The sequence below is a fragment of the Populus alba genome, chromosome 14 (assembly GCF_005239225.2).
Source record: "Populus alba chromosome 14, ASM523922v2, whole genome shotgun sequence".
NCBI classification, from domain to species: domain Eukaryota; kingdom Viridiplantae; phylum Streptophyta; class Magnoliopsida; order Malpighiales; family Salicaceae; genus Populus; species Populus alba.
Window position 1 is genome coordinate 13,331,299 of NC_133297.1, and position 16,550 is coordinate 13,347,848.

General features: G+C 32.2%; 2 protein-coding genes across 3 annotated transcripts; both read left to right on the forward strand.

Moving 5' to 3' along the window:
- Window positions 1–2,991: 2,991 nt before the first annotated feature.
- LOC118059882 (PLASTID TRANSCRIPTIONALLY ACTIVE protein 6, chloroplastic) lies at window positions 2,992–5,984 on the forward strand. Of its 2 annotated transcripts, XR_004689368.2 has the most exons (7): window positions 2,994–3,587; window positions 3,691–3,759; window positions 3,905–4,009; window positions 4,543–4,662; window positions 5,169–5,258; window positions 5,341–5,525; window positions 5,716–5,984. XR_004689368.2 is itself a non-coding variant. In XM_035072916.2 (6 exons), the coding sequence occupies exons 1-6, from the start codon at window positions 3,111–3,113 to the stop codon at window positions 5,455–5,457; spliced, it is 978 nt and encodes a 325-aa protein (XP_034928807.2). In that variant the 5' UTR covers window positions 2,992–3,110; the 3' UTR covers window positions 5,458–5,984. The 2 variants fall into 2 exon arrangements, 1 of the variants encoding a protein (XP_034928807.2); XM_035072916.2 differs by having other exon boundaries at window positions 2,992–3,587; window positions 5,341–5,984.
- A 4,549-nt stretch (window positions 5,985–10,533) lies between these two features.
- On the forward strand, window positions 10,534–13,154 carry LOC118059797 (agamous-like MADS-box protein MADS9). The gene is made up of 7 exons (XM_035072796.2): window positions 10,534–10,827; window positions 10,984–11,050; window positions 11,655–11,716; window positions 11,811–11,910; window positions 12,056–12,085; window positions 12,244–12,288; window positions 12,777–13,154. Exons 1-7 carry the CDS (start codon window positions 10,640–10,642, stop codon window positions 12,918–12,920), a joined length of 636 nt encoding a protein of 211 aa, XP_034928687.1. The 5' UTR covers window positions 10,534–10,639; the 3' UTR covers window positions 12,921–13,154.
- The last annotated feature ends 3,396 nt before the right edge of the window (window positions 13,155–16,550 follow it).

Consider the following 16,550-nt stretch of genomic DNA (forward strand, 5'->3'; position numbering starts at 1 on the left):
ATTTGTCATGCACTTTGATTACCTTAAACATTACACATGGGGGTAATTTTATTAATTTCTATTTTTTTATTTGATCAGGGATGTAAAGTTTAATTTCTCGAACTACATAAGAAGAGTAAAAAATGTGATCAAACTATATGAGTTTTTTTTTGTAATTGCCTATTTTCATGTCAAATACATCACAATAAAAAAGAAATAATCAAAACTCAAATAAGAATTTATAATATTAATCATGAATTATGTAAAAAGTTGAGGAGTAAGTGAATTAGCATGATAATTGTTTTTTAATGTTAATAAAACAAAAGGAAACGAACGTAAAAAAGACATGCTCAATGCCTAGCTCGCAATAACAAGTCCACGCACTTGGCTTTACTTTTTTATTAAGAGGGGTCATCCAAAATTTTATTTATTGAAAAAAAAAGTGAACGATGCATCATTTGTTGAGGCATATTACATCTTATTCCCTTGCCATGTTCCTGGCAGTCTAGTGGTAAAAAACAAGGCATAAACTCTCTTTTAGTTTTTTGGACCAAACAACCTATTTTTCAACTAATTTTGGATATGAAAAACAACATACAAAACTCAATAAACTTGTAAATGCCTTTAACGTTGTAAAAAATTGGTAAATGAAAAATCAACTCGAGACCCTGTAATTTCTTAAGCCTCATTCTATTTTTTCAAACAATTTGAAAGCTAGTGACCATCACTATTCAACTCTCATGGATGAATGGAACATTTGAGCACCAAACTTGAACACTTTTGTGGTTGAAATAGCGACAACCAATCATTTTACTAAGGATAATGATGCTCTTTATTGTATTAAAAAATGAAAAGACTTGAATTTTCTTGGCCAACAATATTAATTTTTTTTACCTTTAGGCTAAAAACATCATTTTATCTTTCCTAAAAATGGTAAAAAGTCACACACGCCCACGATTAAATATGTAATAACCATGGCAATGTGAAAAGACTAAACCACCCCTAGCTCATAAACCTATGATGTTTTCCTTAAATGGCAAAAAGTAATTTAACTGTTGTAATGAATAGTTTTCTATGTTTGTGTATGCAGTGTTATTCTCACGCACTATAGGTTTCTATTAATCATCTTAAATATCTTATCAACCTCCAACTCTATTTACCATTATGGTTAACATTTTTACTTTACAACAAGTAGAAATATACTTGTAATATTCATATGTTTTTACTTTATCCTCTTATTCCGCGTTTAAACATCTAATTATAATAGCACAAGCACTAACACTATCATCTATATTATTGTACTTAGGCCTGCGCTGCACCATAAGTCTACAATATTTTAGTAAAAAATAATGTCTAAGTGCCACAAATGCGTATAAAAAAAGCAACGATTTGGGTTATAGCCTTGAGTGGATCTAATAAGATGATTTTATTTTAATTAAACTATAAAAGATAGACAATAATAGTAAATTGAAAAAAACAAAAAAAAACCGATCATAATAACATGAAAAAAAAAAACATTTGGAGGTACAAAACAAAGGACAAAAAATAAGTTATAAGTCAACTTGAGGTAGGATGATAAACATGTAAAATGAGTAATAAAAGCGAGTTAATCCAGATTAACACGCCTAAATTGTGGCCTATGTCATGAAAAAAGTTAACCTAATAGAAAAGGAATAAAAAAAAAATCACGAAGCCATAAAAAATATCAAACAATAAAAAACAAGTTTTACAAAGAATGTTGACTCGCGTTATCTTTTCAAATCATTTACCTATGTCCTTAGACTAGAAACACCATATATGAAAAAACAATGAAACTTAATTTTAAGCAAATCAAACGTTGAAGAATGAAATTTGAGAAAAAAAAATATACCATAAATTTGAATTGATTAATGAAATTGAAAAGCCTTGAAAATTGCACAAAAGAACTAAGAAAAAAAATCACAAATAAAAAGAACGAGGACTAAATCGGAAAACAACATATGAAAAATTAAGATTGAAGAATGAAATTGAAAAAAAAAATCAAAATCCTACAAAAGGGCCAATGACAAAAATTATGAACCAAAAGAACATGGACTAAATCCAAAGACAACAAATTGAGGAGCAACTTTGAAATTTTGGATATTTAGGTGCGAAAACCATATAATAAAAAGAGAAGAGAAAAAAAGAAGGTTGTCCACACCAAACTAGAGGTTAATTCAGGACACATACCAATCAAGGAATGAGGGGCTTCCAAGAGGATTCAAACTCATTCATGTAAGCCATCGTTTAGTTGTTTGGTGGTGACATACGCATCGTTCGAAGATTGTGACCACCCTTTATGTGCTGACATGTATAATTTTTTTAATATTTATTAAACATTAAAGAATTAATACTCATCTAATCCCTTTTTAACAATAACAAAAGAACCAAGGTTAAAATAATGAAAATAACCATTGATCAAAGCTAAGGTTTTTTTTACCTCAAGAATATTTCAGTAACTATACTGTGAATTTAAAGGTGAAAAGGCAAAAACACATCAAAATATTAAGCTTATATTTTTTTTATTTCAGAGATATTGTTGTGCTTTTATTATTAAAAAATAATAAAAAGATTGTACTACTCTGGTCAATTAGGCAAAGTTTTATGTCATGAGAGGCATACTTTCATTATTACAATACACATTATACCTGCGTGTAGAGCTACAATAATGTGCAGTTTTAAAACTCGGAACTTGGTTGCCTCTTAGAAATCAGGTCGGGTTTTTAAAAAAAAAACTTAGTTGATCCGGTAAAAACACGAGTGTCACTCCCTTAAATATTTATTTTATATATATAAATATAATATTGTTTTGATTTAAAAAGTAATTGAGGTCAGCCCTCAGCCCTTAACTCGGGCTATGCTCCATATCAATCCCCGGGCCGCGTTTAAAATAAGTGATGCACGGTGGATTTCACCCTCTACTGACGATAACGCTAGTTTCTGATGGAGAACCAACTTTCTCGCAGCCCACGGTCAATCCATCACCATCCAGAAACCGACACCTGTTAAATTGCAAATCCTCCCTAAAACTCCTGCCCGCACGCAACAACAACTCAAAAACCCAATCACTAAACCCCCTCCATTTCCTCTCACTTTCTCACCTCCCAATCACCATGATCACCGCCACACTTTCCCTCCTCTCTCCAGCACTCCTCACCAGAAAACCCCCAATCCTAACGACCACCGCCCCTCTCTTCCCCTCCTCCCTCAAACTTACACCAATTTCACACAATTTCACCTTCAAACTCCCACCAAAAAGGTTCATTCCCAAAGCCGACGATGGAGACGCAGATGGAGGGCCAGATGACTATGACATGGACGAGGAAGAAGTGGAGGAACTGGACAATAAGAAAGACTACGACGTTGAGTATGAACCTTTGTCTGCTTCAGCTATCGCAGTTGGTAACGAAGACGAGGAGATTTCTATGGTGAATAGTAAGAGTTTTGTGCACACACAAGGCTGGGATTCTGAGAAAATTGTCGATTATAGGATTAACGAGGAAGAATTTCATAAAATTAGCTTGTTTGATTGTGACTTCTTTATTAGGAAGCCGCCTGACCCTGACGATGACGTCTATGATTTTAGAGAGGTTTTTTTTCCTCTGATGAATTTAGGTGTTTCTTTTTGAATTTTTACTGATTTGGTTATCTGGGTTGTTTGTTTCATGTGGGTTTTCTTTTAATGGGTTGTAGATGTATGTTACTCCGCCGGATACAGATGTTTATGCTATTCCGAAGGTTCTTGCTCCAATGCCTCAAAAGGTACTACAATTTTTGTTATTTTTAGTGCAATTACAATTACTAAGGTCCTCGTAGTTTTTTATAAAGCTTAACGTCACGTTTTGCTAGCTAATCTTATATTTGTTGAATTTTAATGGTTTTTTTTTAATATTTTTTTAAATTACAGTACATACGATGCGCAGAGACTGACTATGGGGGTTATAATGTTACTGAACCACCCATCGATGCGCCTCGAGATCCATTTTATAAATCCGAGAGGGAGATCTGGAAGGTGGGGTGATTATTTGGTAATATGTGACATTAATGTCATGTTTAGTAGCAGATGGTGCAATCAATTGTTTTTGCTTTTTGTTTGCCCCTATGCTGAAATTCGTAAACCAGGTGCAGAAATGCTTTACGATATGAACTTAGATTTCATTCTTTCTAAGTTTTATTCTGTTTCATTGTGAAAATGAAGGGCTCCAATGAATAATACGTTTGACGTGTTTCATTTCATCACCTTAAGATATGGTGTGCCAAATAGCACCTTAGGTGATTGAATTGCTCAACTACAGTTTATGGTATCACAACTTTTATTAGGAAAAAATAAATTTAGCGCTATATTTGTTGCTAGTGTATATATATTTTTTTAACCTTTATGGGCAAAAGTGGATGCACAGTAATATAGCAGTTGAGGTTGAGGGAAAACAGAGGCTCTGGGTTCACAGGTCAGCTGAGTGTAGAGTCTGGAGGGATGACATTTATGGTCTTTAATATTCATTTCACTCGCTGTCACAGCTTCACAAGCTACATTTTTCATTGCAGGTGTTCTTGTTTAAGCATTACAGGAACCGGAGGTTGGGGGATCCTGATTTTGTGCTAGACTTTGATGAGATTTACGTTATCGATTCCAAAACAAAGTCAATAACAAGAGCAAAAGTACTGGTGAGAAACTTAGTCTTTTAAACTGGTTTGGATCTAATCACAACATGCTTATGCTTAATTTCTTTCTAGTCTTCGCTGATTTCCATCAGACCTTTTGATTCAGATGAATTAATAGGAGGATTTGCCAATTTGATGCCGGCAGAGCTTTAGTGTAGTTACGTGAAAATCATCCTGTTTTCATTGCTATTTTTTTATTTATTTAGTAATGCTCCACAATTTTCCTCATTCCTCTGTATCTCCCTACCTGCTACATCTCAGGCATAAGATGATTGAATAACATAGGAAAAGACAAGGGAAAATAGTGGACAGACTTGACGTTTTTGTTTCTCATTACTTTATAGTTCGACCCGATACATGATTCTTTGTATCCTAGGGTCGAGGCTTAGGTTGAAGAGGATTCATTCCTAAATCCACTGAGTACTAACTGATTAAGTTGCTATTGAATTATGGCTTGTCAGTTCTTTGACTCCCACATTTGTTTAATTTATTGCTGCGTGGATGAACAGGTCACAGTTCCTGGAGGAAGAAATAGGGATAGAAAGACCGACTTGCTTGTAGTGCGCGATAAAGGGACCTCTTTCAAAATAATCCATTCGGTAACTTTCTTTGCTTCAAATCACCCACCATAATCTTATATGCTTTCAACTGCTGGATTGATTTTCGCTTGGATGTTTTTAGAGTGAAAGGGAGGACCCCACCACTATTATAGAGAAGGAAGAGTGGGCAAGGTCTAGACAAGATATGGAGAGGCATCTCAGAAAGTTACGGGACTTTGATGTTTCAAATTGGTTCTAATTGATCAGCATTGGAGATGAAGCGCATATATAAAGAAACATGGTCAGAACAAGTGCAGATGCACTGAGGTTTGAACTTCATCATATATTAGCATCCTGGACCTCCTCATCTCTACTACCAAGAAATTTCTGATGATGCCAAAATTTTTAAGAAACTCTTGTGGGACATGAGAATGGCACTTTCCCTCTTTTGTACTTTAATTTGCAAGTGTTGGTGATCTGCCTAGAGTTGTGATTATTCTGTGTCTGTTGTTCTCAGCCAGTGATCGTTTTACTAGAGCTGGAATTGTTCAAATCCGTAACTATGAAGAACAGCCGTCTGGTGGGGTCGATGATGCCTAAATATAGTCTTACAACAGATTGTTAGGACTATCATCACGAATGCCCAACTCCCCCTTGTACCAGCTATATATTCCAACATGCTTTGCAAGACTGATTCTAGATATCTGTTCAAAATTACTCAATTTTTGATTTGGACCTTATTCTCAAGGCATGATCTTGGATAATCAACTGGATTCATTTGCTTTTTGTTCTTGGTCAAGCTCTCCGCCTCTCTGCTAGAGCATTATTACTGGGTATAAACAAAGTTGTTGTAATCTTTTCTTTGGTTCAGTGATTGGAGTAACCATTATGCAAAGGTAATCCTTCGTTGATCTACCCTCTTCAATCTCGGAGCCCGGACTGAGATGTCCAAGTCTGGTTCTGATGCTACAGGGACGGTACAGGGACGATAGAGGTTAATTTCAATACCACACAAGTGTTGCTTGTAACTATAGCTGGAATGGAGAAAAGAAAATTTATCATAGCTTCCATTCCAAAAATAAGAGGTAATTAATTTTTCCACTCCAAAAAATGATTTCTGTTACAAGATTTGAAGAGATATATAGTGCTAGCATAAATCCATTTGATAGTGGGCATGTTCTCGAGACACAAACCCATTATTTTATTTTATAAAAAAATTACTCATATAAACATGTCTTATCTCTCTATATGCCCTTTTCACTTTTCACTCTTCACTCCCGTCTCTTTTCATACTTCCCCTCTTTCACCATGGTTATTGCATTTATGTGATTGAGTATAACTCCATGGACCAAGTAGGCTCGCAAGTCTAATTTTACCCTCTCTCCCTCAAAACCCTTTCTTTGTTTGTAGATTATAATGAATTCGCTGCGTAGAACGTTGAAGGAATACAGTGATTAGTCTTAGAATCAGGAAATTGATAGGTTCTTTCACTAATTTTATCTATTTGATCTGGTAATTTTCTTTGATAAAATCCAAACCACATTGTTGTTTTCGATTGTCTGTTGCCTAATTCAGCTTGGGCTTTCCCCTTTTTGTGTTGAAGTAAACTTTTGTTTAGAGAATGAGTTACGAGACTGCTGCATATGTTTTTTTTAAAATATTTTTTTGTAAGGAAATTTATTTAAATAATAATTTTTTATTTTAAAAATCAGTATATTATAATTTGGAATTAAAAAAATTAAAATTAAAAAATTACGGTTGGTTCAGGCCTGGGAATTGAATTTTTATTTTTAATTTAGAAGTTTCGATCCTATTCATATTTCCTTGATAACTTGTTTTTTTTCTTGTCATTACTGTAGGGAACTTCCTTGCCCAACTTGCTTGTTAGCCTTCACAGAGTTTGATTATTTTTCCACCTGCTTAGTTTGTGCTTTACTGCTGGTCTGGTCTAGACTTTTAGGCTGGAACGAAGGAGTTCATTGGTTCAATGAAGTTTTTTTTAATTATTAATATAGATGTTCATATCAATTTATATATATCTTAATTAATTTTATAAATTTTAAAATTAATGATCATATAAATTTTTAATAGTCATAAAAAGACTTGAACTCATGATTATTTGAAAATAAACTTAAAACTTGATCAGTTAAGTTATTCTTAAAGTTGATTACCAATAAATTCCTCTTATTGTTTAAGTGTATAAACCATGTTTTTAAAAAAATTAGTTTTTTTTATTTAAAATTATTTTTTTTATATTTTTAAATTGTTTTAATATATTAATATAAGAAATAATTATTATCATGTAATACACCTGTAAATATTATTGAAATAATTCTTGCATGAACAATTGTTGTAAAATTGGATGTAGTTGGAGTCGAAAAAATCTTATAACAAGTACATCATTAAGCCATCCACCAGGATGCTGATGCCAAGTTATAAATTATATTTTTTATAATAAAAATATTTAAAAATTATTTTAGTAACATCTATGTAAAACTAGAAAAACTATAAATTATATTTTCTTATAATAAAAAAATTTAATATCTTTTAGTAAATGTGTTGATTACTCTAATATTTATAAAATTATGGTTGAAACAGTACCAAAAAATCCTAACTAGACTTCCCTGCCTTTTTGGTACCACCAGGTATATGGCGAGGTTCTCACCTTCTTTGTTAAAATCTAACTAATTTAATTTTAAATAGTATAATTTAACTAGTTAGATTTTAAATTTATTTATTAAAAATTATTTATTTGAATGTTATAAATCTTTAAGCCGCTGCATATTTATCCGACTATTAATTTTAAAATTTTAAAAAATTAATTAAAATATACATAAACTAGATCAGACATTCACAATCATGTGTGTGTATATATATATATATATATATATAAAAACCCGGCGCCATCCCAAATGGCATCACTGATGGCCATGAATTTGAGCGTCCACTGAGAAAGTAGTTCTATGAGTATTCTGCCACGCCCCTAGCTTCAACACCGGATCTTGAGGTGTCGCCACCGATTAATGTATACAAGACCTGTTTTGCATATAATAATCATTTTAATAGAGCCACTTGGTTGTCCTTGAGAACTTCCCTTTGCATATGAGACGTGCTTGGGACAGATTGCCCCTTGTAGTAACTGTGCTGCTTACACAAACCGATTATCTCTTTTTAATTTGCAAGTTTTGACTGATGGATTTACACCTTACGTGTCAACACAGTCAACTGATTATGCTTGAGAATTTAAGACAAGCAATAAATATCTTGTTCATTTTTACTTCTACAATCTGTGGCTGTGTTGTTAACCTAAATATTTTCATTTTTAATGCATATATGTTAGATTTATAAAATTATCTAGTGGCTGGGTAAATCATAATTATTATGTTATCTTCTTGGCCACGAATAATTATATATTATATAAAAAAGTAAATGGCCAAAAAACAAAAACAATTACTAATAAAAAAAAACCAATGCTTGCCAATATTCAAAATAAAAGACAGTACCCTTTATTATTTTTGAAAAGTCTCAGTAATTTTATTTAATAACAAAGTAAATATTTTTTTAAAATAAGAAAACCTCATTAAAAAATAAATAAATTTTCAAAATTCAATCACCAACAAATAAAATGTTGAATATTTTTATTAATTTTTTTAAAAAAAAACTAATTTTAATCAATATGCTGAATTTATATCTTTCACGTGAGGTTGAAATAAGCTCGAGATAAACTTATAAAAAACAATGAAGGTTAATTAAGTTTTAAGAAAAGCTATTTTGTCCTCCTATATATATATATATATATATATATATATATATATATATATAACCACAGAATTCCCATTTTTTCGTTAAGGTGCGTAATTTAAGTACTAGACATAATCAGACCAGCCCAGTTTTAAGTAGAGGGTCAAGAACACCTGCCCAGATCCAAAGAAATCTAAGTAAGAAAGGAAGCTAGCGCACAGCCTTGGGCAAAATCTGTAGCCATCTAAACAAGTCAGCAAGAAAGCTCCCCCCTCCAGCTTCTTTCCAACCATAGTCCCAGACGTGTTATTTAACCAAAGAAAAAAAAAAGACACAGATTAATAGTCCAAATCAAAGAAATGTTGAAGTGCAGATGATCACACCTGCATCATCATCAGGAATCTTTTGTTTTTGCGGTTTGAATTTAAAATATTGATGTTTTTTTAATATTTTATGATAGATTTAATGTGCTAATATAAAAAAAATTAATATATTTTTTTTAAAAAATACTTTTAAAGTATTACACTACTAAACACACACTTATCTCATCACAAAAAGCAACGTTTTAAACAACGTTTGTCTGATCATAACTATTCAAAGTGGATCGTTAAAGAAAATTAAAAAAAGAAGAAGAAGAACAGTGATCTTTTTTTAAATTCCTCAATCCTCAGAGGTGACCTTAATTGTATGGCTCCAGAGTAAAGAAACGCAAAGATACCTGCAATGTGTTCGATTATACCGCGTACAAAAATGTGCAACTTTCCCCATCACATCAGTTCTTAATTAATCTGTCAAGAGTCCCAATTATGGTTTTACTGACTACTGTTTAAGTTCACAGCAGAAGCTAGCTAGGCATGCACATGACCATGGCGATCTGGAGCCTGAAATCCATGGCCTTTTATCTATCAATAGGGCACGCAAGAAAGCTTTCGCCTTTTGCCCCTACTGTTTATGTTCACAGCAGCTAGCTAGGCAGCACATGACCATGACAACTTGGAGCCTGAAATCCATGGCCTTTTATCTATCAACAGGGCACGTAAGAAAGCTTTCGAAACCCTTTTGACATGAAAGCCATATTCCTTGTCTCTTGACATGAAATTTATCGAGCAGAGACCCTATTGATTTTTCGATTTGATGGTTAAAGGTTTGATTATTTCACTACATATATATTTTCACCACTCAAACCCTAGACAAGACAATCACATATATACCTCAAGAGTCAAGACCGTCATCTTTTTTTTGAACAGCAAGACCCTAAGTTAGGACACCTCTATCCAGTTCGAGATCCGCAACAGCATTTTACGTATCGATCACACCCTAGTCTTGTTTAAAGTCTTGTCTAGATTTCAAAATCAAAACCCTAAGCAACAATTAGTATCAGTCAGCTTCGCAGGAGGGAGAAAAAGAACCAATGGTTAACGAGATGAAACAAACTAACAAAGCCAAATCAAACACCAGGTAAAAGCGGTCGGCTTGGCTTGGCTTGGCTTTGTCAACAACCCACAAACAAAAGTTTTATGTCCTTCGCGAAAGTTTTATATCCTCTAACCCGTTATAGTAAGCTCCTCTATTGCTTTGCCCTGTTTCTCTGATATCTCTTTAACTCCTTTAATACATTATCTCCTCGCACCTTCTCTTTGAAATCAAGAAAAGTTTTAAAAAAAGGAATAGAAAAGAGTTCTCTGTGTGTGTAGCGAGAGATGGGGAGAGGTAAGATTGAGATCAAGAGGATTGAAAACTCAAGCAACAGGCAAGTGACCTACTCTAAGAGGAGAAGTGGGATCATAAAAAAAGCTAAGGAGATCACAGTTTTATGCGATGCTCAAGTTTCTCTTGTCATCTTTGCTAGTTCTGGAAGGATGCATGAGTACTGCAGCCCTTCCACTACGTATGTAGTTCCAGTTTATCCTGCTCTTTTGTCTAGAATTTTATAGTTCTCGTTTTTTCTCTTTTGTTTTATTTTTCCTGTTAACTTCTTGGTCGATCGTCTTTATATTTTTATTACTCTTTTTTTCTGTCTCAAATTTTGTTTTTGACGGTGAAGGGTGGTCGATCTGTTGGACAAGTATCACAAGCAATCTGGTAAGAGGCTGTGGGATGCTAAACATGAGGTAGGGTTAACTCTCTTCTCTTTCTCTCTCTCTTTCTGCCCCCTAATATCTGATCCAACACCTTTTGTCTCTTGTATTTACCTGTGAAGCATCTTGTTCTTCCAATGGAAAATAAGATGAAGCTTTATATATTTTGCTATAATTATGGCAAGCGACGACATCAACTTTGAATCCTATGAACAGATCTACAAAAGGGATGCAATCTATTACAATATTGTTTTTATACTATTTAAAAAGAAAACCAAAAATAGTATTTCATGGACAGATCTGGTACAAATTGTTTTATTAATGAGTTCCTTTTCCTTGCTAAAATTGAATGATGAATAATAGGTGTTAGCTAGACCACAAGGAAATGAAAACTGTTTCCAAAAATAGATCTACACAGGCGATCGAATCTACTCTCTTTACAAGCTTCACAGAGACACCACTAGAAGACTGTTTTGTTCTTCGGAAGCCTATTACCCATATGAACAGTCTAATAGGACCAACGCTCATTATCTGTCTATCTTTTCGCGAATTTCTATTTTTTATATTCATGTGTTTGTGAAGAAAAAACTAAGACCTAGGGTTTCTATATATATATATATATATATATATATAACAGAACCTCAGCAACGAGATTGACAGAATCAAGAAAGAGAATGAAAGCATGCAGATTGAGCTGAGGTAGATTTCCCTTCCTCCCTTTGCTCTCTTTGATCTTGATTAATTTGATTTTTCTTTCTCTCGATTGATAATGTCAAAATATGTGAATTTCCAGGCATCTGAAAGGGCAGGATATCTCATCTTTGCCCCACAAAGAGTTGATGGCCATAGAGGAAGCCCTTGATACTGGCCTTGCTGCTGTCCGTAAAAAGCAGGTATATAGTGCAGTGTTCTGTAATAAAAAATAAATGTTTGTTTATATATATATATAGGAGGCTTAATAATTAAGCAGATTAGTGCAGTGTCCCTTTATTTGTTTTTTTCTTTAATGTTGATTTTTAGTTTCCTTGATTTTGGCAGATGGAGTTCCACAGCATGTTGGAGCAAAATGTATGTATATTTCAAACCGTCACTTCATATTACGAGTGACAAGATTATGGCTTCGATTTTGTTGGCCTCATATTTATTATCCTCGGGTTTCTCCTGCAAAAACTAGTTAAAGTCTTGCTTTTTGTCTAACTTTATTCCTTTTTACTGGAAATTTTCAGGAAAAGATATTGGATGAGGAATTCAAGCACCTCCAGTTCGTTCTGGTATAATTTGTTATCACCTTCACTCTGAATTTTATGTGTGCTAGCTTGTACGTACTGTTTCATGCATGGGGAATTGGCTATGCCATCACCACACATCAAACTAATTAATTAACCAGGCCAATTGTCTATCCAAAAAGCAAAAAGAAAGCTCTAACATAAAATCAAGTGACTGAAACAGTAAAAGTTAAAGAGAAAAAAAAAAAACTATATCCTCTTTGGAGGCTTGGCCCCCCTCCATTCATCTTGTTAATATCAGTGAATTTTGTTACTGACTCGAGTCTGTATATACCCTGGTCGATATATATTCGAGATTGACCAAAAACTGAAAATCAACTCCATATCTTGATTGGTTTAATTGAATCATCCCATGACATAAGTAGATCATGATGGCCCTGCGCTGGTTCTCAATTATCCTACTGTGAATATTCATTCCTTGAAAGTTTATCAATGTATATTCTCTCTTTGTATGTATACACACACACACACAGCAACAACAAGAGATGGCCATGGAAGAGAGTGCGATGGAGATGGAAAATGCTTATCATCAACAAAGGGTGAGAGACTATAATTCCCAGGTGCCTTTCGCATTCCGCGTGCAGCCTATCCAGCCAAATTTGCAAGAGAGGATGTAATCGATCGGGTCTCAGGTTGTACCCCTGATCCTCTTCTTTGCTTTCTTGATTAATCTTTTCAGCAGTTCAGTGTTTGTGTTAATTAATTTGGTGTCATCTCAATCCACTATAGTACAGTCGTACTAAAACTTGTATAATTAAGCTTTGCGAGAGCCACTTAGCCCGTGAAACACTAATGGTGCTGTGTGACTGCGTTTGCATTCATAGCCCATGCCTATCTGCTTTATAAACTATGTGCACATCTCATATCTGGGTTCTTTGGGAATTTGTGACCTGGTTATGCCTGGGGGCAAATCTTGTTTGCCTTCTCTTTTTTTATATATAAAAAAAAAAAAAATCAGTGATATCAGTTATTTTAAGAGTGATTTTTATTTAAAAATATAATGTTTTATTTTTAAAATTTATTTTTTATATCTTTGCAATCTGAAAAATAAAATAAAAATTTATTTTAAAAATACTTTTAAAACATTAAAAAAAAAAATTAATTTTACTGATGCAACTTGTCTTTTTCTTTTTAATCTTCTCGTCGGGTGTGCCCTAGGGCTTCATGGAAACACAGGGTGATATCAATTTAATTCGAGTCATTTTTGGATGCAAGAAATTAAGTTACAAGGCCCAATAGGCCTTTAATTCATGGGGCACAGCTCTTATCTGATAGGCCCACACCACTACCTCGAGCCCAGAAAAACGCAAGAAGAGGTTCGTGCTTCGTAGCGCAATTAGTCCACGATGAGACGCAGATCCTTCCTGGATGGTTTTATTCTTTTGATGTGATCCATGGACATCTATTTTGCCATTAAAGGTGATTGTTAGTGTGTTGAATTCTGCTTTTTGATGTTTTTAAAATATGTTTTATTTAAAAAATTATTAAATTAATAACTTTTTTTAAGTATGTTTCCATGATTTTAATACTTTAATGTTAAAAATATAAAAATATATTTTACTATATTTTCAATCAAAAATTATTTTTAAAAAAGCAGGTGTTTGAAAATGCGTTAAAAATTATTTTTAAAAAGTGTTTTTAGCTTATAAATATATAAAAATAATATTTTTATTATTTTTTACATTATCATACCAAAATAATTCAAGAATATAATGAAAATAATAATTTAAAACTAAAAAAAATTAAATTTATTTTAAATAAGTTATCCAACAACACCACCATACACCAATTATATTAAAATACCAAATATGTCATCATTAGCTGAACACCAAACACACAAACGAAGCGTCAGAGATCAATAAATTGCAGACCGTCCATAAGGTCATGAGATAATCCAACTTTTAAAAATTTATCTAATTTAATTCGATTTCACGCGTCACTCGGCTAAGAGTTCGGAGGTTAATTCGGTCTCTACCCCACTCTCTTCTCCAAGAGCTTCACATGACCTGGCATGATTGTTTAAAAAAATGCCTAAAGGGTGATTACCCTGGGGTTAGGCACGTGGTCTGCACCTTTCGAAAGAAAAAATAAAATGGCATAAATGAAGTCAAACATTAAGTAAATAAAGCTAAAGTTACGGGTAAGACATTGTCTATCCACGTCTATTAGTGATGTTTTTATTTACCTTTTTTTTCTTCTTCTTTTTATTGATTTTTTAAAATTTAATTCTTATATATATATATATATATATGATATGTTTATGAGAATTTAAAATTAATAACTTATTTTAATTTGTTTCTAGTATAGTTATCGCGACACTAAAAAAATATCATAATATTTAATTGATATCAAAAAAATATATCAGCATCGTAATATAATATTTACAAAAAAAGTTTAGTTAAACAAAAAATAATTTTAAAAAAACTAAATTATTAAACTTTGTTTGCCAATACAGCTCAGTTTGTGAGTTTCGTAAAATAACCCTGATTGTCTTGATTTGTAGGTTTAGCGAAGTGCTTTTTTTTTACTAATTAAATTCAATTATATGATCATCTATTTATCTGTTATCATGCAGTTAAGAAAAAAATAGTTAAAAAAAAAACATGTTATTGAATTTTAAAAAGTTCACAAGTCTGTTGACAAGTGAGACGAGTTTAACTTTTTTAAAAAAAAAATATCTATTTTGATTTTATTATTTGATATTGAGCTGGTAGGAATTGAGTTTTATAACTTGTTTCATTATGTTTTCTATGAAGTTGTCATAATGTTTTTTTAAAAGTATTGGTATTGGTTTAATACTCTATCTTGCTATCATTTATTTTTGCTGTCGTGTAGATGATTAAATAATAGTTCAAAAAAACAAGTTATTAATCTAGGTGGAGTCCATTACTTGATTTGCAGGTTTGACATGTTGACTCAAGTTACTTGATTCATAGGTTTAACAAGTTTACCCGTCAGACCTTACATGTGTTTTTTAGTTTATGGCCATTTAATTTTTTATTTTTTTTTATTTCATTCTTCTTCGATACTGTATTGATTGATAAATAGAATTCGTGGTTTATTTTTTTATTTTTTATAGAGTTATCACAATCTTAATTTTTTTTTTGAAGGTTGGTGCTTGATTTTGCAAACACAACGTTATTGTAAAAATAAATTAATAAAATTTATATAAGCAAAAAAAGTTGTTAAACCCATTGAAATCTATGACCTAGGTTGTGGAGTGACCGAGGTTGGTCCAACTCAATATCATCTTAATATTAGGGGACAAAATGGTGTCTTAAAAGTTTTTTTAAAAACTATGATATATTTTTATCAGTTATTTAAGTTGTTTTTTGATCCATTAAATCGAATGATTTATTTTTGATTAACTTCCATGTGATTTAATTCAAAATTCTAGCCATACAAGATAAAATTCAAAATCAAATCACTTTATTAAATTTAACAACACTACAGAAAACTCTTAACTCTTTTTAAGTCTAGAAAAAATTTAATCTGGCTCATAACAAAGTGTAGGCAAATATGCAGATATGATTGAAAATCCATCACCGAAGCCCTCCTAGCAACCACCTAACCCCCACCTTTGCTTTGACATGGCCAACTTGGGTATTTTCGTAATCTTCTTAGTCAAAGTATTCCTCGTGACATTAACAAAACAAATTAATGAGGTAAAGATTAACACGACGGTGGGTTTTTCTTATGTTGCAATCACATGGTTTTTTATATATATTTCTCTTCATGTTTCCTTACTCTAGCACGTCATATGATAGATACTTGTGATTGAGATTGATGAATTGAAACACATGATAATTTCTTAGTTCAATTAATTTTATTTATTATTTATAGATAAGGTGTCGAGCAGCTTTATATAATATGAAGTCCAAGTGGTTGGTAACTAATAATAAATAATGCTTGGTAAGTTAGTATAGTTATAGTAGCTGATTCTTGTAAAATATCTAATTTAAATGATATAAGGAATTTTTGATGCTGGAGAGTTTTTTTAAAATTTTTTTAAAAAAATTATTTTATTTTTGCTTCAAATTAATAGATTTTTGATGTTTTCAAAACATTTTGATGTGCTGATGTAAAAAATATTTTTTTTAAATAAAAAAATTATTTTAATGTATTTTTGAATAAAAAAACACTTTGAAAAGCAACCGTAATTTATCATTTTATGAAAAGAAAAGATTAGAGTATAATTTTATTATCGTGATATTTTGCGTTTATTTTACTTAAAATAATACATACTG

Bases quoted from the DNA above. Each gene is read 5' to 3' on its own strand.
- LOC118059882 (XM_035072916.2), top strand. From the start codon at position 3,111: ATGATCACCGCCACACTTTCCCTCCTCTCTCCAGCACTCCTCACCAGA. The intron at 3,588-3,690 runs GTTTTTTTTCCT...AATGGGTTGTAG, and splicing joins ACGTCTATGATTTTAGAGAG to ATGTATGTTACTCCGCCGGA. The intron at 4,010-4,542 runs GTGGGGTGATTA...TTTTCATTGCAG, and splicing joins CCGAGAGGGAGATCTGGAAG to GTGTTCTTGTTTAAGCATTA.
- LOC118059797 (XM_035072796.2), top strand. From the start codon at position 10,640: ATGGGGAGAGGTAAGATTGAGATCAAGAGGATTGAAAACTCAAGCAAC. The intron at 11,051-11,654 runs GTAGGGTTAACT...TATATATAACAG, and splicing joins TGTGGGATGCTAAACATGAG to AACCTCAGCAACGAGATTGA. The intron at 12,289-12,776 runs GTATAATTTGTT...ACACACACACAG, and splicing joins AGCACCTCCAGTTCGTTCTG to CAACAACAAGAGATGGCCAT.